Source organism: Amphiprion ocellaris, chromosome 11, assembly GCF_022539595.1.
Source record: "Amphiprion ocellaris isolate individual 3 ecotype Okinawa chromosome 11, ASM2253959v1, whole genome shotgun sequence".
Classification (NCBI taxonomy): domain Eukaryota; kingdom Metazoa; phylum Chordata; class Actinopteri; family Pomacentridae; genus Amphiprion; species Amphiprion ocellaris.
The window spans coordinates 12,104,044-12,124,978 of NC_072776.1; the positions used below are offsets into that span (position 1 = coordinate 12,104,044).

Sequence of the window (20,935 nt, forward strand, 5' to 3'; positions counted from 1 at the left end):
TACCTCATTCCAACCATAGACCAATATAAGAGCCGCCACAGCTCAGGGACTGATATTGAACTAAAGATGTGTGATGGTGCTCCATTTATTTCCAATAGGTCTTCAGTAAAGCTCAGAGTCTGTGCAAGCAAGTTCTTCCACAAAAAAAGGAAAAATATTTCTTTATAGATCTCGCTTGGTGCTCAGCGTTAATGTCATGTGACAAGGATATTCCTAAAACTGTTGCCGCATATTTTTAGTACTGTACGCTATGTCTAGAATATTATTGTAACGCAGTTGTCACATCGCCCAATGTAAGGCTTAGCCTGAACTAGTAATGGAACAGTTATTCAGGTGCTTTGTTGAAATGCCAATAGCAGTAATATTCCAGGTTAAACAAAAGTATTAGGATCAAAATGAACTCAAAATATAAAAAGCATTAGCTCTTATTTATTTCAATTCAATTTAATTCAGTTCAGTTTATTTCAGTTCAATTCACGTTAATTAAACTGAGCTTTATTTATACCGCATCGATTCACAACATGTGCAATCCCAGGGCACTTTACATAATACGGTGAATACCTTATGACATTTATACAGAGAAACCCACTTAATCCAGTTTTCTTTGGATTTCCTCTAAGCAAGCACTTGACAACATTGAGGACAAAACTCCAGTTTACAAGGAACCAAAATCCTCCATCAGAGCGAGACTGAGGGAGGGAGTGTTTGCTTTACCAACAGATCCAGGGATAACTGCAAAGAGGACAAAACACTAACAACGGGAGAGAGAAGACACAAAGTTAGTGACATGCAGTGGTGTAATATAAATGTACGACACTTTAACATTGCAGCTAGTAAAGGTTGGTATTTGGAACTATTTTAAATACTGGGTAGCTTATTGTTTTTTTATGTAGTCTTGTATTAAGATGATAATTTGCATTATTAATCTGACTCTTGAAAGTAATCAGTAAATGAAGCCAAAAAACAACAACAATGCAGTGGAATAAATAATGCAATTCAAGTGGCAACATGTTTGTGTAGATTCTCAGTGAGTCTAAACAACCTTCACATGCATATGGCTCAGCACAAGAGAGCTCAGGATAACTCTCAGCAGTCCACCTGCATCTGAAGGATGAGGCACACTCCTTTGAGGACAGCAAAGTTCTGATTCTGGACAGAGAAGACAGATAGTTGAAGAGCGGAGTGAAAGAAGCCATCAATGTTAAACTGAAACAGCCATCTCAAAACAGGGAGAGGGCTTATGACCTCAATTATCAGATACTTATAATGCAGTCTTGCGCTCCCTCCCCAGAAAGTTTGACCATCATTAACATCGCGAGTCATCCCTGACCTGGCAGTTTCACAATCGTTAACACCTCGAGGCATGTGAGTCTGTCATTAACGGGCCATTAGCTGTTAGATTTGGGGGTGAAGATACTTATGTGGGACTCCCCATCAGTTAGAATAGAATCATCTTGGATGAGAGGTGAAATGTCTTCAAGAACCAAAAAGAAAAGTTTAGTTGCCTCTTAGCTGCTGCCTCTAAGAAGTAGGATAAAATGTAAAATACAATCTAAATAATGTAATTCTGCTTTCTAATGCTAGACAGATGTATGCGGATGAGGGATTTACATATACTTTTTGTTCCACTGGATAGTGTGAGATCTCTCTTTTCTCATTCATACCGCTATCACCCCTATATGCTAGAAGTCAGTACATCTGTCTGCTTTTGGAGACACAAAGCATCATCATCTCCCTGCAACTGTGGCACATTTTGATTTGGGCCTTTTCTCTCTTCTTTGAGAGTAAGACCCCTTAAGATTTTGGTCAACATCTCACAATTATTTTCTTTCTCTCATCCCCCGTCTCCTCTGACTTTTTAAACAAATCATTACAGTATGACTGTTCTTCTCTGTCTCTGTCAGTCTCTCTTTTGTACTGTAGCATGACAAAGGCTGCATTCTCTAAGAATATTTCTGCTCTCTCCTCCTCCCACCTGCTGTTTTCTCTCCTTCAGCCCTCCTGTAAAAAAAAAGACACTTTTGTTCAATTTGTCATCAGCCAGTCTGTATCTTGTTGGTCACACCTCAAGCACTTCTCGTATTGCTATTTCTCCATTCTTTGTCCTCTATTCCCACTATCATTCATTTCATCACACATCAGCCATCCCTCCTTCTCTGACCAGAGCACCGTTTTTCCATTATTCATTCCTGCTCTGCTTCCTATTGCCTCTGCTCTTCCACAGCCTCGACCCTGTCATGATGAGTTATAGATGGAATATCAGGTCATTGAGGTTATGAATGTTTCAAACTGTTTTTGGTTGAATTTACATTTTATTGAGATTAAATTTTCTAACTTTCTGAATGTAATTGTAAAGTTTTGCTATATGGAATATTTTTTTCTTTTTTTTTTTCCTGCCCGTATGTTGGCTTGCCTTTCTGAGGGACTCCAGTTCAAACTTGATGGTGTAATATCATAATATATGTATTTTACATGTAAATATGATATCTAATAGATTCTAATATTAGATTACTTTGAAATGGTAATCTTTTCTGCGTTTTCTTTCCTTCAGCTACTTACACTCTCTGCCACTTTGTTCAATTTCAGTAATTTAAATTTCTTCTCTCCTCCTTCACTAGTGAGCCTGTGTGCCCTAACTGTTAACTCAGTTTCTTAAATAATAATTAGCGTCACACATTTACTCAAGTGGAGAGCCTCAGGTAGTGTAGTCGGTCAGTAATATTATTCTACATTCTTTCTAACTCTGTTGAAACACTGAGGAACCACATGGATTTTATTTCCACCTATCGTAGAAAACAAAGAAAAGACCATTGCTGATCATTGCTAGCTAGTGAAAAAAGAAAAATATGCATTTTTAACATCCAAACATATGCCTCAAGTGCTTAAAAGTTACAATATGATCACACTCCAAGATCTTCAACTTCACCAACCATGTGGTATTTTTTAACCTAATTTACATCAGGCTAAACTGAATGAACTGCCTCAACAAATGGAGTCCAGGACAATAAAATACAACCCCCCCAAAAACACTGTTGTATCCCACATGATGAGTGAACATATGCAGGCCATACATGTCATTTTCAGTGAGCCTGTCTGACATCACTGTAACATCTGCAGCGGGAGTTGAGACACACTGATGCGACTAGTGTGCGTTTGTATGTTTTACGTCGAGGTGTCAGATGGGAGAGTGGGCCGCTCTTTGAAAACCTGTAATTCTCTAAAATTACACACGGTGCTCTGATAAGTCCTGTTAACTGGGAATAATTTTGCATTTTGCTGCAGTTTTTGTCGCCACTGAGTCAAAGCGTGCCTCGGCAACAAAAAGCCACAGAACTGTTGCTGTGGAGTGTTTAACTGGAAAACAGATGAGAGCGCTGGAGCCAAATCCTGTCAGTTTAAGAGGCATAAGGACAGGAAGAGAGGTTAAGTAGAGAGTGTGTGTATACATGTGAGAGGCTGCAGTTGTCCCATTTGCCTGGTTATTGAGCTGTATACCCTCATCAAACCCAATCTACACCAAAGAGGAGCTGAAGTTAAAACTTATGGGGCTGGTTTGTGATTGTTACTATGCAGATCCACGTTAGTGAGAAAATGTGTGACCAGTATGGGTGCTTGTGCATGCTGTGTACGCTTTGTATTTTAATTACGTGTGCACAAGAGTGTGTGTGTGTGTGTGTGTGTGTGTGTGTGTGTGTGTGTACGAGACATGCCTTTCCAAATGCCCTGCTCCCTGCCTGCGGCCTTATCCCCTTTGAGAAGTAATTTTGACCATATGGCACACAACATGACACATACTTAAACCACGGGCACTGTACCATACTAAACACATGCATACATAAAAGCCTAATATGATCTGGTGCAGCACCACTCCCCCACAGGATCAGAGTAAGATCTGCATTTAGATACAAGGACAGGGTACAGACATGCAGAGACTGAGTAAAGCTTAGAGTCAGTTGGAGTTTGTGTGTTAGTGCGCGCACTCGTGTGTGTGTGTTTGTGAAGTGAAAGTTCCCCAGCAGAGACAACATTTCATCCCCTGGAGCATATCTCACATGGTAATAATTCAGCCCAGTGCTGCTGAAAACGCACACAAACATAATCTATGTATAATACGGACATGCTCAAAAATCTGCCTCAGCTGCACAGACATTTAGGGTGTAAACAAGCATACAGCTTCCCATGCAAATATACTGTCATCCTCTCTGTACTGTGTCATTAACACATGAAGTCACATATATTGCATGCACACACAAATCCAGTCAGCATTAATAGCAGCGTGAACGCCTCTGTCCTGCCCTCTAAAATCCACAGTCATTGACAAGCCAGAATTTTTCTCTCTCTCTCTCCATCACACGTTTCTTGTGATTCCTCATGTAATAGTGTTGTAATGGTGTGTAATTGCTGCTTTGCCACAGCAATCTACTGTCGTAAATGAGACCGCATCTGAACAAAACAGAACAGAGCAGCAGGCAGCCGACTAACCACAGAGATTTTCTGCTGTTTCCTGTTTTTCAGACATAAGTAGATAGAATAACCAGAAAAAGAAACAGATAAGATTGAGTGATGGAACAGGACTTCTTCAGGGACTCAAAACAAGTTTTTGTTGTAGTGGATGGATGTTAGTGGAATTTATTCTGAAGAAAAGTTTGACTTCTCCCCAACTTTTATGTTAATGTATTTACTTTTGTTTTTTATTTTTGCTGTGTATGTTTTATTTAACTCCCTAGTCATGCAGCCCCAGGCCTTTCAACACACAGCACACTGTATTAGCCATAATTGTAAGGAAATATTAAAGGCTCAAACTAAGGTAGAAGGGCAAAGAGTACACACTGTGCTGCGCATGAACTGTAGACTTTAATGCTATGTGACGGCTTCACCACAGAAGTCAATTGTGGTTTTAAGAAAACCTCAGCCAAACAGAGCAGTAATATGGCTACTTACTGGCCACAGCGACTCTGCCCCCATTTTTATGTATATAAATAGATGAGACTTTTCTTTCTTTGCCACAGTTACAATCACATACTGTGTTTGTTGGTCTCGCTTGTGAATCTATTCACACATGAGGTGGCACAGGCCGTGATCTGGAGATGGTTGTTTCGGTCAGTTTGAAAGGATAGATTTCACCATTTGAAAACACATGTGGTCAAAATAGCTCAGTAATGAGTGGGTTGCTCTCTCCAGAGCTTGCTAATTAGCATGTGTTTTCTCTACTGGTGTGAGGGTGAGTGACATGCTGTCACTTGTCTGTTGCTTGACAAACAATAGCTTATCCACCTACCTACTGGCACCTTTGTGAAGCATCTTGGGTCATTGCTCAAGTTGCAGGATGATGGTTGGAAAGTTTAAAATTCAGTATACCCGTGCCACTCTATGACCCATTCAGTGGTGTCAAAAATTACAACCTCACTGTGATGATGAACACAAGCTGTGTGTTTTCGCTTTGTGTCACATGGTAAGATGTTAGTGCAACATTTGTGATCTCTGGACGGAGCTATGAGGGCATATGTTTACTCCTGCCTCCTGTCTGTATCCTAAGCTAGGCCAGTCACCACACAGCTTCAGATATATACTTAAAGCAAAATATTTCTTTAAATTTTTAGACATGAGAGAATCAAAGTCGTCTTATGAGTTGTAAAAAATAGAAAACTAGCTGAATTAAAACAACTGAACTTGACAAAACAAGTTCAATAATCTTAAGATGTTAAGTTGAATCAACTAGTCACATGGACAATGGTTACAGACAGACTGACAGATTTTAAAGAATTTGTTTTTCACCTAACATTGAGAACTTACACTCTGCTGTTTTTACAGACATTTTTAATCAGAGTACATAGATGAAGGAACTAATTCGTTACTAACCTTTGTCATGGCTGCTGTTTTTTTGACAAATTTGCGAGTGAAATAACCACGACTTGATTTAACATGTATTACAGACACACAGCAAGTTAACCATATCTCAAATTAAACAAAAGCACAAGTTCCTGAGAAGTTTTAACTCTCTAACACTGGATCAAGGGAACTCTGCTTAGATGCTAAATTAGTTTCTTATTAACTTAATTTAATTAGTAAATTCTGAGTTGTTTATTCATTCAGCTCATCATTTTAAGTCAAATTGCATCATGTTACAAGAAATAAAAGTAGATATCTATATCAAGTCAACCAGAAAAGATATTTACTTTTCCCTGGCTAATCCTTTATCAGTTTATTGTTGATGCGGTGCACAGATGGTAAAAGCGTAGGCTGCAAAAATGAGGCAGCAGTTTAGATGAAGTAATCTGAGCAGAGGGATGGAAAAGATACTGGACAGAAGGCAGACCGAATGTTCTCTTGCTTTTCCTCAAAACGAGTTCACAATTTGATCGATCGCGTGTGTATATTTGACATTTAAATGATCAGTGTCTGAATATTTTTCAGACGTTAAACACAACAAACATCTCCTAGGCTTGACATTGTCACTGAATTTAAACGGTAATTGAAACTAACTGCCAAGATGGAAAACATATTTTCCCCAACTAAGACATCCCGCCACGGCTGGTAGGTGAAGTTGATTTGACAAAGGTTCTTGGGTCTTTTACAGCCTCTATTCTTGGCATCATTCAAACTATAGACACAATCCCTCACGTATATCAAAAGAAGGAAGAAAAAAATACAACAATGAAACAACATCCCCATAGCTATTAGCATTTGTGACACAGGAGAGCGAGTCGGTGTGAGTTTAAGCTGCGTGCATTTTTTATCTTTTCAAGCTGTATGTGTGCTGATGTGTCAAACAGAGGGTTATAAAAATGCTTTATGGCATCCCTTGAAACACTGACCTTTACAGAAAGCCACTGATGTGTTCAAACAACATGATATACTGTGCCCCTGTGAGTGGGTGAACATGTGTGTGCATTTAGGCCTGTGCACACACTCATGTTTTCATGTGGTTATGTGTGCACGCGGTTGCATATGTGTGTGGGTGTGTGTGTGTGTGTGTGTGTGTGTGTGTGTGTGTGTGTGTCATGATGTACAGCCAGTAACATTCTATCCCAGCAGCCATCATTAACTCTGATGTACAGCCAAATGTCGTTATGTATGGTCGACTGCATGATTTACTGTTAGACACATAATGGACTGGCTACTGTAATGAACTTGCGGGGTGTTTGATGTACGGGTCTCTGCTGGAGGGAGAGAAGTAAATACTACGACCGTGATGGCGGCGATTACAGTGATGATGATGATGAAATTTCACTCCTCACTTACAGATGCTGGTGCAATTTCTGGAGGGAGAGGAGGAACAAAAAATGGGAAGACAAAAAAGGAGGAGGAGGAGATGAAGGAAGGCGCTTGAGCAGATGAAGGAAGAGGAAACAGACAGGAGGGAAAGGAAGGAGAGCAATTATGGGCTGCTGCTGTAGCAAATTTTGATGTTTTGACAGTCAGCCACTGCTGCAGGGAGACAGTGTTGACGATGATGATAATGAATGGTGATGGCACTGATGATGGAGAAGTTCACACGGTCTTTAAAGTCTTTTATTGCTGAAGATCTGTCAAGCCACAGGGTGTCAAACTAGGTCAACCCTCCACCCTGGCATCCCTGGCGTCCTTGAGCTGTGCAGTTCAGCACTTAGGCTCTTGATCTTCGTGAAGGGGTGTAAGTGGAACGAAAAGAAATCAGTTTGCAAGATCAAATTGTGTTATTATGTCACCCAAATTACACAGTTCAATGGGAAGGGAAGAAAGAAGTCGTTGGTGAGTATTTCGGAGGATAATCAAGGAGGGGAGGGGGCGGAAGGGAGACGCAAAGAAGATGGAGAAGGACTGACGAGGAGAAGAAAACACAAGGAAAAAGTCAAAAATAGTAACTGGGAGTTAACTAGGGGTAAAACATGCCGTACTATGTATCAATAATACCTAAATGTAATTCACATTATATGATGCTTTTGCATTTGTGTACCCAACACTTACTGTGCAATTAAAATATGCATATGACTGATAATTAAAATTACACAGCTCACAGTGACAGACCTATAATCTTATTCTCACCCCTTTCCTTTCTCTCTCAAAACCTGACTACAGCTAACCATCGTCCCAAACACAGTCTAACTTTGCCCCCTAATGGTGCACGGCCTAAACTACCATTTGAGGACACTGGTATCTATGTTCAGCTGTACTTAACTGAAATGACTAAGTTAGCAACAATAAAGACAAAGAAAATGTTTAGGTAGCTCTAAAAACCTTACTGTAAGTCTGAATGCAGGCATATTAAGAGAAAGACAAGCTGAAGACCACTGAGAGTTCAGGTGGAAACAACGATCTATCCTCTTTAGCTTTCCCCTTTTCTTGGTGTCTTTGTTGCTGAAAAGGAATCATTCCATTTGTTGGGTTTCCACTACAATAAAATATTGTAAGGTCTTGACCTGACGCTGTGAAGTTCCCTGAGATGACTTGTATTGTGAGTCATTGCAATCTAAATAGAGCTGAACTGAGTTTAAATGAGATGAATGAAGACTTTTATTCAAATAACTTTATTATTGCAGCATGTAAGACAAGCAAGCAAATTTTTCCAGTACAAAACAAGAGCATCAAGAGTGACCACAGACGTAGTGCAGTCAGTGCAATGTTTAATCTCCAGTTACTTTGGTGCATTTTAATGCTATTTGAATTGCTATTATCTTCGTGATTTTGTCTAATTTTAATGTGTACTTTTCATCATATTTTTCATTTAACAATATGTACTTTTTGCTGCAAGTCTGCTGTCGTTTACAAGACAATCAGTTGTGTTGTACAATGTTGGTCATTAATGTTGGTCAATGAATCTTCAAATTGCTTAAAAAACCCCCAGCATGGTAGAAGGATTTTTACACAAAGGCAAGCCAAACCTATTCATAACATATCAATGAATTCTTGTATCTTTGAAAATCCTTGAAAGCACCCTGATCTACAACAGTAAACTAGTGGAGCTTCGTGCTAGTTCATACAGACACAGAGCCAGCGTGGCACAAGGCCCTTTTCTGTCCAATTGTTTTCTATTCCACCCACTTAGTGTGCTTTATAACTGAGACAGCATTCATTCATTCTATTTGCTCCACGCTCACCACATCGCTGTTACACCAGCCTCTACAGATCTGCAAATCTCCCGCTCCTCCCCAACCTCCTCCTTTTCAAAGATTCAATTTCATAACTCTCACAATTTTACAAAGAGAGCTGCAGCACCTCAGCATCTACTCTGTTCAGATGGTGGAAGTGGACGAGCAGCCAGCTGGGAGCAGTGCGCATCTTTTCTTTTCATCTCAAAAAGCCGCAAACCTGAACTACTCATTCAGAGACACTTTTTAATCCGTAGAGGAATAAAGAATTAAGGGAATGGATGTTTCTCATATTTTGTGGGTCTGCAGAACCCAGATTGTTCATAACCGTATGTTAAAACTATTTAAATTGGAGTATGTATGATGACGACCATTTAAGTTGGTCTCCTTGTTTCTGTGTTCTCACTGTATTCATTCAAACGCTGCGAATCTTAGGCTCTGCTGAGTGGTTTGTGGTCTCAGGGACTGTCTGAGTCATGCTTGAGCAGAGTCACCACCACACGCAAATGCATGTCATTATAAGAAATAAATGATTACATCTGGCAAAGTGTCCTGTCTGAATTAAGTTAAATATTATACACTGCTCGTCCAAAAAAAAGTTGCACACTAATATTTCGTTGAACCGCCTTTAGCTCAGAACGGCGCACGTTTGCCGTGCCATCGTTTCAATAAGCTTCAGCAAAGTCACAGCATTTATGTCTGTCCAGAGATGCATTAATTTTCTACCAAGATCTTGTATTGATGATGGGATAGTTGGACCACTGTGCAAAGTCTTCTCCAGCACATCCCAAAGATTCTCAGTGAGGCTGAGGTTTGGGCTCTATGGAGGACAATCCATGTGTGAAAATGAAGGCTCCCTGAGTCGGTCATTCACAGTGTGAGCCCCATGAATCCTTGCATTGTCATACTGAAAAATGCCGCTGATGGAAAGACTCCGCTGATGGAAAGACCTGGTATTTTTTAGCAGACTTAGGTAGTCAGCTGACATCATTCCTTGGGCACATAATGTTGCTGAACCTGGACCTGACCAGCTGAAGCAACCACAGATCATAACAGTACTCCCACGGTAGGCACTAGCCATGATGAGTGCATCACTTCATCCGCCTCTCTTCTTACCCTGATGCCCCCATCACTTTGGAACAGGGTAAATCTGGACTCGTCGGACCACATGACCGACCACATTTGTTCTTCGAAGATGATGGTTCACCACTATCCTTCCAGGTTTTAATAATGCATTGGACAGTTCTGAACCTGATTTTAGTAGTAGCAGAAATCTCCTTAGTTGTTTTCTTTGCTTGATGCAGGCCAATAATTTGAACCTTCTGAGACAGATTAACATCCTTTCCACGACCACAGGATTTGTCTTCCGACATGGTTGTTTAAGAAATGAGAAGCTCCTCACTGCATCAGCTAGGGTTAAATAAGTTGTTGCAGCTGAAACATATTCATCACTGCAGAAATTATCCAATGGAAGGCTCTTATCTATTTGCTTAGTTAAATCCAGGTAGCGACTTTTTTTTGGACAGGCAGTGTAACTTAACTTAGACAGGAATACTGTTTTATAAAAAGCCCTGTTTTCTGGAGGATTTTTTTGTCTATAATTATGCTGTGTCCTCTTTGCACCCACAGAATGGAAACGTCCCACAGCAGGGCTGAAGCCAGGGTCTCCACAGAATCTTGTTCCAAGTCATCTGGCCTTCAACACCCTGAGCAGCTGTGCTGGCGTGTGAATGAGCGTCATCAGATGCCTGTTCATTGGTGAGGGTGCTTTTATGTCTCTCTACAGCTTTGGCAGTCTGCTCAAGTATTTTAGCGAATCGCGGCTCTGTATCAGGGGTCAATGGGTGAGACTCTGATGGATCATGAAAGAGGTCATACACCAGAGGTGGGGTGTGGTGCGTCACGTGTTCTCCATGACAAAGACAAACCCCAGTCTCATAGCATCCACCGGCTCCCGGGGGGGAAAAGTTGGGAGTGAAAAAGTGCACCTTGAAAATGGAGTCACCTGGAGGGAAACAGAGAACCAGTGAACACATGTACTCAGTATAAAGAGGCAAGAAAATCATACGCCCTTATGTGTAAATTAGTGTCAAAATGTGGTCAGATGTTCATCTAAGTTACAATTATAGTCAAACACTAAATCTATTTGAACTAATAATACACAAAATCATTGTATTGCTTTTGTTGCATACATAATTCAAACAATGTGTGCTGGAAAATGTGACACCTCAGCTCATATAAAACAGTTAACCTACAGTCCATGAATGAAACCAGATTGCAGGTGTGTTGGAAATATGACTTATAAAAACACTAAAACATTTTGAGTTTGCACTTTACAAGAAGCATCTGCTAATGTGAACCACATTTCACAAAAAAAGGGGATTTCAGAAGATTATGAAATTATTATGAAATTCCAAAAAGTCAGACTGGGTTACAGAGTAGTCTGAAAGAGTTTAGATATGAATCAGTCCACAGTGAAACTGTCTATAAATGGAGGGTTAGGCTTAGCGCAATGCAGAAGGTTAACTAGGTACAAAGAAATAGGCTTTTCTGTGAGTAGCTTGCATGTTCTCCTTATGGCTTTGTGGGCTTGTACCAGGTCCTCTCACAGTTCAAAAACATGCTGAGGTTAACTGGTTATTCTAAATTGTTCATAGGTGTGAATGTGAGTGTGCTTGATTGTCTATCTATGTGTTGTACTGTTGATTGACTGTTTAGCCCTGTTTAGGTCAGCTGGGATGGACTCCAGCCCCTGCAGAGGATGTATAGAAAATGGACGAATGGATGGACGGATGGATGGATGGAACACAAAATAAAAGCCCTGAGTAACAGATAAAAGTTTTAAGGAATGGCTGAAGCTGGCCAGTATCTCTGGTCCGCCAGAAGCAAAAAAAGACTGCTCCCGCTTGGATGGAGGATGGTTGTGTGGTCGAGCTATCAGGAGAAAAAGCCGCTGCTCTCCAAAAAGAATCACTCCGCATCTGAAGTTTGCCAAGGGGCACCATGACATTTCACAACTCTACCAGCAAAATGCTTTTGAGACTAATGAAAATGGGGTTAAATTGTTCGGGAAGATTGAGCAGCATTGTGTGTGGTTTAAAATGGCAAATGTGAAAACAGCAGTCCGATGGTGAAGTACGGTGGAGGAAACATCATGATTTGACGCCGCTTTGCTGCTTCTGTGGGTGGAACTCTCACCATCATTGGGGTGAAATGAATTCCAGAGTTCATCAGCAATGTTACAGGATTGAAAGAAAGATTCATTCACCTTCTGGAGGGGCTCATTAAGAGCAAAGATCTTAATCCATTAGAGATTCTGTAGAATGACCTCAGTAGAAGCTTCTGGAGAAAAACTCTGAGCTGAAGCAGTCCTGTATGGAATATCTGGTCCAAAATTTCTCCTGAATCCTGATCCACAGCTACCGGAAGAGCTTGTTTAAGGTTACTGCTGTCACTACTTTGACTACGTATTAATTGCAGGAGTTCACTTACTTTTTTCATAAGCACTTAGAATGTGAAATGGGAATGTTCAATAAAGACATGGAATTTTATAAATATTTATTATTAGCTTAAGAACTTTGTTTGATTTAGATGAGATAGATCAAATAACATTTTAAGACCAATTAATGCAGAAAAGCAGGAAATTCCAAAGGATTAATATTCTTTTTCACACTATCCTTCTTTAATTTCCTATTTTTGGTGTGACTGGACCCAGAGGTTGGTTTTGGTTTCTAAGTTTGAAATTTGAGACAAAATTAATTCAGACTGCTGCACCAAGCTTTAAGAAATGTGTTTTAATGTGCCTTGCTGTAGACATGAATCCTTTCAATACTGTATGTTTATATTCAGCTTACATTAAAGGATAACTGTTATGATCCTGCTCCAGCCCCTGCCCTTTTTTCCCATTCTTCCTCTTTTTCCTCCTTTCTCCCTTGGGTCCTGATCTGTTTCTGTTTTTACCTGTCTCTCTTTGGCTCCCTCTGTCTGTCTGTCTGTCAGTCACCTCTTCCTCATGTCTCTCTCCCTCCTGCTCTCCCTGTTTCACCTGCCTGCATTCTGCTACCTGTTGATTACTATGAGTTTGAGCTGCAGTAATCAGTTCACTCCATTCACCTGTTCTCCACCTCACCTCCACCTATTTAAGCTCTGTCCTGTCATTCAGTCCCCGCCGGATCATTTACCCACATGCCTTCATGGCCTCTGTTTTCGGCCTCTGTTTCTGGACTCTGTTTTCCCTTCCACTGGATTTCCCTCACTTGGACTCAGTTCTTCTTTTGGCTTCTCGTTAGCCCTGCTTTTGTCTCCAGCCAGTAGCTCCAGTCTCGTCTCCGTTCGCCCCAGGTTTCCTGAGCCTGCTTCCCTGCCCCTTCTGTTGTCAGTTCCCCCCATCTTGTAAGTACCCCTCCTTCATGTAGTTCTAGTTTAGTGATCTTCCGTTTTTGAATTCAAAGTGTTTGTTAGTAGTGGTTTGGTTTAGTTTTGTTTCCTCCCACTTCAGTTCTCCATTTATATATTGTTTTAGTTCTCTAGTGTAATAAAAGCCTTTCCTTAATTCACATTTCTGCCAGTCTCTCTGTGTCTGCACCTGGGTTCCCCAGCTCTCCCCGTAACAATAACAATGACATGTGTATATATATATATATATATATATATATATATATATATATATATATATATATATATATATATATATATATATATATATATATATATACACATATATATATATATATATATATATATATATATATATATATACACATATATATATATATACATATATATATATATATATATAGATATATATATATATATATACATATATATATATATATATATATATATACATATATATTTATCTATCTATTTTGTGCTTTAGGAACAAAGATTGACACAAAAGGTTGTTAGTTACTGTTTACGCATATATGAACCATAAAGGTGGTTTTGGTTTTCCATTCTTTTGGGTATAATTTTTTTTGATAAAATACAGCAAGAATCAGGACTGTGGATATAATAAGGACTCAAATTGAAACGCAGAAGAGTCTCTCAAGGGATTTCTGATTTTCATTTCCTGGCAAGCATTTTTCTAGTATTTTATTTTGTCATTCAGTTTAGAAAGGAAGGAAAACCAACATCGTCCTATAAACAACACCTATAGAAGTCTAGACAGTGTCATAATAACACAGCACGTTCTAACACATACTGTATGTATAACATGGTTTCCAAACTGAGACCTGACTTTAGTTTTGTTTTATTCACGCTCTATTTTATGTTACTCTATCTGAATGTGAATTAGATTTCAGTTTTACATCACTGTGTTTTAAGCAGGAAAATACCATAGGAAAGTCACACATATTCATCTGATCGAGAAATAAATACATACTGTGTCTACAGGTGTGAACTTACTGCCTGGTGGATGCCAGCGTACTGCGTTCAGGTAGATGCCACAGTAGTGAAACATGAATTCATGTTCTGATCGTGCAGCTTTCCCCTCCAATAGTGGCATTAGATTGTAGCCATCCAGTTCTCTGGAATTAAAGCACAACAAGAACACACAGAGAGGTGAAACTTGAAAAGACACAACCTGCATTTTACTTCAAACTACTGTGAGTCTGTTTTATAGGAAGCAGAGAATGAGTGATTTTTAACCCTGCCAGTGTCAACTTTAAAGTAACTGTTTAGCTTTTTCTTCCTTGTTTAGTAACAATACATGTATTTGACAAATACAGGTTTTTAACCTTTCCAAGAAAAATAAAACTCTGTTGGAAGGAATGAGACTCAGTGAATGAAGGTGTACAGAATACAAACAAAGCTCCCATGTCGGTGACTCTGTACCTGTCTGGCTGTGTGTCCTTGGCTAAATATTTCAGTGTTGGGTACAGATCCATGAGGCTTGTAGGTTCATCCACCACTTTTCCTGCTGCTAGTCTGCCAGGCCAGCGGAAAATACCAGGTACCCTGATGCCCCCTTCCCAGCCCCCCATAGCCTTCCCACCTAGAGGTGAGACAACGTTTATTACACAACACAAAAATCTGTATAGCAGAGGAGTGGGACTTTAATGTTCCTCTTAATAGTAGCTTTGAGATTTGAAATTCCAGAGATATTTCTGAACACCTACACACACCAAACACACCGTTTACCTTTATAAATGCCATTCCAGCCTCCTTTCTGGCCAGTTTGCAAATCAGAAACCTCCAGATGTCCACCGTGGTCTGATGTAAAGTACATGAGAGTATTGTTGGCGATGCCGAGGGAATCCACTGTCTCTGTTACTTTACCTAGAAAACAAATTGGATTGGTTAGAAAACGAGGTGTGAGTGAGTTCAAACTCCTCTGACTTTCCTCATTATTACAGGACAATTTCCAGTTTGTTAAAACTTGGATCTTACTTTCACACATTTGGTCATAATTTCAAGTATTTGTAAAGCAAAATGGTGAAGTCAGTCACAGACGTCCACGAAACTAGAGGAGGCTGTATAATGTTAAACAATGCATCCACATATTAACACATTCACTTGACACTCCTCACTCACACACCAATGATCCAATCCACTTCTTCCAGATTGTCACCGTAGCGACCGTGATGACTTTTGCCGGCAAAGGCTGGAGTTTTGAACAGTGGTGTGTGAATGTGGGCCAACGAGAAAAAGAGGAGGAATGGATGATCAGCATTCCTAAAGAGAAGAAAAAAGGAGTCAAAAAAACCCTCTAATCAGCCCATTTAAAGTTCCACTCTTTGTATTGATTAAACCCTGAAAAACTTGCCTCTATTCATCAAAGTTGAAAATTTTGGGGTATTATTTCATGAAAATAACCACCTCAAGCCTGTTTAGATGTAGCTTAACATATGTGCCTCCTTTGTTGTGCGCAAATCTATGAATTTGCAAGTTAGTGGCCACCTCTATCTCCACCCACCCCTTCACCACTCACCTGCTGCTCAAGCACACCTGGTCACCTCACTCTACACAAGTTGTAACTTTGGGGTCACTGAGCAAAACATGTTTAAGCTGGCAATTGTTGCTCCGTTCACTGCGTTTTCTCTCATCAAATCATCTCCGATTTGCCTGAAGATTTCATTAAAATAGACACTTTTGTTTGTTTACTTTTATTGCTCGTTGACCCACTTTCAGCAAGTTTTTTCACACATCAAAATTTCTGGCTATGTGGTCCTCTCAGCTACCTGGTCCACTGATATATTGTTGTTCAAACAGCCTCAAATTTCAATGTGCAAAAAAAAGTGTTTAAAATGGGCAGGCAATATATTAAAAAATAAAACGTAACTGATATATCAAGTTGAAACTTCCCAGAATCCCTTTTAAATATCCCTTATTTTTATGATAAAAAAAATCAAATCTCAGATGGTTGAACAGAAAGCTGCTGTTGATTTCAGATGGAATAACTCCATTTTGCTTTACTCACGAATCTTCAAGAAGAAGTGTACACAGTTGTTGACAAGCTGACATATTGGTATTTATTATTGCTCTCTACAATGTCAGTAACGTAATGTTAATGGATATAACATGAGCCTTTGGCTTGACTACAGTATCAAAGCCTATTAATGTGTTGATAGTGTTAGATAAAGGTGTGTTCACATTGGTTTGTGATCCACCAATATCAAAAAAATCCTGATATACGCCACCTTAAAAACAAACCTATTGATTATTTGTGGCCAATTCTGTAAAGATTTATGAATGGAATACAGAAATGAAAATCTATGGTAAACATTTTCCATCTTTTGATCCAGTTTATAAATAGCAAGAATAATTTACACTAATTCTGGTCTTATTCGAAGATGCAACTTTAAAACATAGTGTTAATTTTCTCACCATAAATCCCAAATTATAAACATTACATAGGATCAGTCAGTGGCACATACATGACAAGGGACAATATTTTAGATAAGATCTGGCCAATCTAACCACTCAGCAGACCAACCACATAAAAACTGCCCCGATTACATTGCTAACATTGAACTACCCAGAAAGGTTTATGAGTGTTATGTCATTGTGTGCTTCAAAAAACGAGTTTAAAACAACCTACTGCTTTGCTCCTGCTTTCCTACCTCTTTATAAAATTTTGTGCTTCTCCCAGCAGTCTCTGGGGCAGCGTCTCCACAGTCATTGGCTGCTCGATCACTTCTTGGTTCCTCATGATGATGCAGTTCCAGGTTGGCAGAAGCATAAAGGGCACATACCACACAGCGGTTGCTAGGATACAAAGAAAGAAAAGTAGGACCAGGAGCCACAGGCGCACTTCAAAAAGGCCACACAGACGGACACACACCTGAAAAGACAGAACACAGACAAAAAAACACCGGACTCAGAAAGATTGTTCTATCCCTCACTTGTAGGGCTACTCATTCTCACAGATTATGACCTCCGGTATCCAAAAAGTAACAAATCTTCCACCAAAATAACAAGTTAAATTGTGGTTAATTGGATTTGACTGCATAATGATGTTAGACAACCACCTTATAGCCTGTACACAGTGGGACAGCTTGTTAGATTCTACCACAACACTAACACAAACAAAAACGTAAAAAAAATGTGCACATTTCATCAAATACTCTCTGACAATGTTTCAGGTATAATTTCCTCAATCACAGTATGTGTTGCACAGCTGTTCTTGCTGCCACTTCTGTTGTTAAATTCATATGCACTTCCATGATGCTGCCACTAGATGACATTACAATCCAAAGCAATTAATTATTTTCACTGAGCGCAACAAACAGTGCATTGTGTCCTTTAGTCACACATAGAGTGAAGTATTCAAACTTAGATCTAAAAATAATTTCATCAGGCATCATATGACAGAGAAATCATTGTCCCTGCAGAGCACTTGACTTTCCGTGGTTCTTTACTTTGACTCATCTGTTTGCCCTCAAACAAACTGTTTGCTTCAAGCTTTTCTGGTTTGCTCTACCTGTGGCACAGCTGGTTCCCATTTGTCCTATAGGTGCCTACCATCGCAAAGTCTTTAATTTTAGTTTCGATGTTACGCTCTCCACTAAAACAAGTTTCTAGTGGGCGTGCCTCTGAGTTTCACAACTGCAACTTCTGTCTTTTTTCCAACCCTTTGGCACATGTCTAAGAGATTACACACCAGTAATATCGCTTTGGGGTGAACGGCACAACAACTCCTTTGTTTTCCCATTCTTTCTAATCGCCTGGCAACGGAAATGTTTTGTTTTTATTTATCTATTTTTAATGTTAGACTTTTATTTTCTCATACTGTATGTCTCTGAGTGTCTTTGTCAAATGTACCCTGTGTCATCCTTTCTGTGGAAAGGAATATCAAATATAAACTGACACAAAATCACACTTACCAGCGTGACAAGGCCAACTCCAAGCACCATCATAAGATGTTGGAGTGTCTCCTGGAGATCTGCCAGCACATCGTGGCCCTCTCCAGGCACACAATCATTGAACAAGGTGAATGGGAGGCCGTAGAAGTAGCTGAAACCATGCTGGTTCGGATGATGACAGTGATCCCCTCTGTATTCACAGTTCACACCCAAGTGCCATTTACCTGCAGGCACACGGAGAGTGAAAAATGGAAATATACGAAGGACTGGACAATCAAAGAGAAAGACGCGAAGCTGAATACACATGAACCTTTTCCTTTTACTATCCTGAGCATCTCTCCTTGGACAAAGCAGTGTATGCCAAATTAAAAAAAAAAAAAAAAATCAGGAAGTTTTCATGTGCTGCCAGTGCTTGTAAAGCGTACTAATGTTGATGGAAACTGCTTCCTTATGCATAGTAAGGTTTTCTGATCTTTCATTTGCACTTGAATGAATTGTATTTGTTTGGACACGACTGTTAATCAGCCTCATAACAGACCAGACTCTGAGTAGTTCCCTCTTATTTTGTTATGGTATGAGATTATGTTGTGACCAGCATCAAGCACCAAGGTCTAATAACACCGAGACCGTGAGAACTCCTCGGCTGAGGAGTCTGTGTTGTCTTCACAAGAAAAACAAAGCTGTGCTGTGTGAAGGACAGATACTATTATGAGTTTGTATTTTGTGTTATCGCCCAGGTCAGACCGCTGAAGCTCTGCGCTTTCAGCTGGAATATTCCCTCTGCATTTTTCTTCCTTATTATTCATCGTTACTCCTTTTATTCTTTAATAAATTACAAAGACAAATACTGTTGCACCTTGAATGTTTTTCCTACGGTTCATCCAGATTTCCCCCGACAATAAGTACACACCACATTCTACACGTATACGCTGTGTGTAAACATCAACGTGGCCAGATTTGAGGCCTCCGTGACGGCGAGCCTGCTGAAATGTCGTTTTCGGAGAAACTTCACAGTGAGGTCCAAAGAATAAATGATCCCATTGTCTCACCCACTAGGCCGGTGGTGTATCCTTGTTGCTGCAGCCTCTTAGCGAAGGTGGTCTCGCTGGGTGGAAGCCCGCCTGAACCCGCAAGGAACAGCAGGACCTGAACGTGCCCCGTGCTGCCCATCCCTGGTAAACGGACACACACGAGCGCAAACATAAAATGAATGCACAATTTTGCAGCATCTGTGTGATTTTAGACAGACGGCTACCTGAGCGGAGGGCATAACGGCCTGTCATAAAGGCGCTCCGGCTCGGGGTGCAGAGGGGTGCAGCTGCAATGTGCTGAGTCAGCTTCACCCCCTCAGAGGCTAGTCTGTCTATGTTGGGAGTCTTGCAGGGACAGAACAGGTGGAAAATATAACCAGAGTCAAATTTAAAATAAATACACAACACATCCAGACAGATAGACGTTATCAACCAAAGGACTGGATGAAGGTGTTGATAATGGAGTCAGAAAACGGACTGACGGCTGAGCTGAGCGTAATAACACATGGCTGCCGACTTATCTGATGGTGTCGTTACCATAGCAACCGACATCCCCAATACCGAGGTCATCCACCATCATCAGCACAAAGTTGGGCTTGTTGCTCGCCTCCTCACCTGTGACACAAACTCCTGCTGTCAGGAGCAGGAGCAGAAGAAGAGGTGCCAACCAGGCAGACCTCAGGACAAAACATTAAAAGTGATTTAGTTTGGTTTAATTATAAGGCAGATTAAACAGCATGTGCTGAAAAATTTCTTGATTACAATCTCTGGTTTCAACTTTGCAGCAGGGGTAATTTGCACATCTGTCAACTTCATATTGGAAAATGGGCTTCAGACAGCTAAAAGCTTTTCTTAATAACCCTGGAGAATTATGATTTGCAGTTTGTATGATGGCTGTGGCATTTCATATAGCAAACAACCAGGATATTGCATCTACTTAATAAAACTGTGACTCTTGCAATAATGTCCTATGCTGTGCAGGGACTCGGCACTGTTTAAGCAAACAGATAAAGTCTAAAGGTCTAAGCTTCAGAACTGCATTAATTACAGTATATCAAGAGCAAAGTCCGCATTGTCACTAAAAGGAAACAATGCACGCATTTAATTTTACCTCTTAATTTAATTAAGTCAGTAATTTTTAAACCATATTTAATGTAGAAAAAAAATGCATGCACAGAACTGCTTTTTATATAAGCAAGCAAATCTTTTCATGTGGACTCACCTCATACTGTAACTGTACAGCACACTGCTGCAGTGTTCCGATTCCTCCGAGTTCAACCCAAGCGGATCGACTGGCCTCTACTGTAATGTCTAGATAAGGAGCGCAGTGCATTTACCTTAATGTATGAAGCAAAGGCGCCACAAAAAAGGTTGCTCATTGGAACTCCAGCATTACGCTTCATTTCAAGAACAAGTTATTGGTTCATGCCAACTGTACAGGAAATTTAGGTCACTGAGAAACAGTTGGGGTCAATGTTTGCAATGTTGCTGCAGCTGCAAAGGTCATATTTCCATATGCAAATTAGGTTTG

At 40.1% G+C, this 20,935-nt stretch overlaps 1 protein-coding gene across 3 annotated transcripts; it reads right to left on the reverse strand.

Moving 5' to 3' along the window:
- Positions 1-8,491: 8,491 nt before the first annotated feature.
- On the reverse strand, positions 8,492-20,682 carry arsh (arylsulfatase H). Of its 3 annotated transcripts, XM_023260888.3 has the most exons (11): positions 20,627-20,682; positions 19,926-20,081; positions 19,629-19,750; positions 19,423-19,545; positions 18,395-18,597; positions 17,132-17,352; positions 15,607-15,743; positions 15,210-15,347; positions 14,904-15,063; positions 14,475-14,596; positions 8,492-11,073 (listed from the first exon to the last, which is right to left on the reverse strand). In XM_023260888.3, exons 1-11 carry the CDS (start codon positions 20,629-20,631, stop codon positions 10,670-10,672), a joined length of 1,791 nt encoding a protein of 596 aa, XP_023116656.1. In that variant the 5' UTR covers positions 20,632-20,682; the 3' UTR covers positions 8,492-10,669. The 3 variants fall into 3 exon arrangements, with proteins under 3 accessions (XP_023116656.1, XP_023116658.1, XP_054871593.1); XM_023260890.3 differs by lacking the exon at positions 20,627-20,682 and having other exon boundaries at positions 19,629-19,749; positions 19,942-20,079; XM_055015618.1 differs by lacking the exon at positions 20,627-20,682 and having other exon boundaries at positions 19,629-19,749; positions 20,020-20,041.
- Positions 20,683-20,935: the final 253 nt, after the last annotated feature.

What these genes read in the sequence shown, in the direction of transcription:
- arsh (XM_023260888.3), bottom strand. An exon ending in CCGTTATGCCCTCCGCTCAG is followed by an intron (nt 19,546 to 19,628) that starts GTAGCCGTCTGT and finishes TCCGTTTACCAG; the next exon opens with GGATGGGCAGCACGGGGCAC. An exon ending in AGAAGTGGATTGGATCATTG is followed by an intron (nt 15,348 to 15,606) that starts GTGTGTGAGTGA and finishes TTTGTTTTCTAG; the next exon opens with GTAAAGTAACAGAGACAGTG.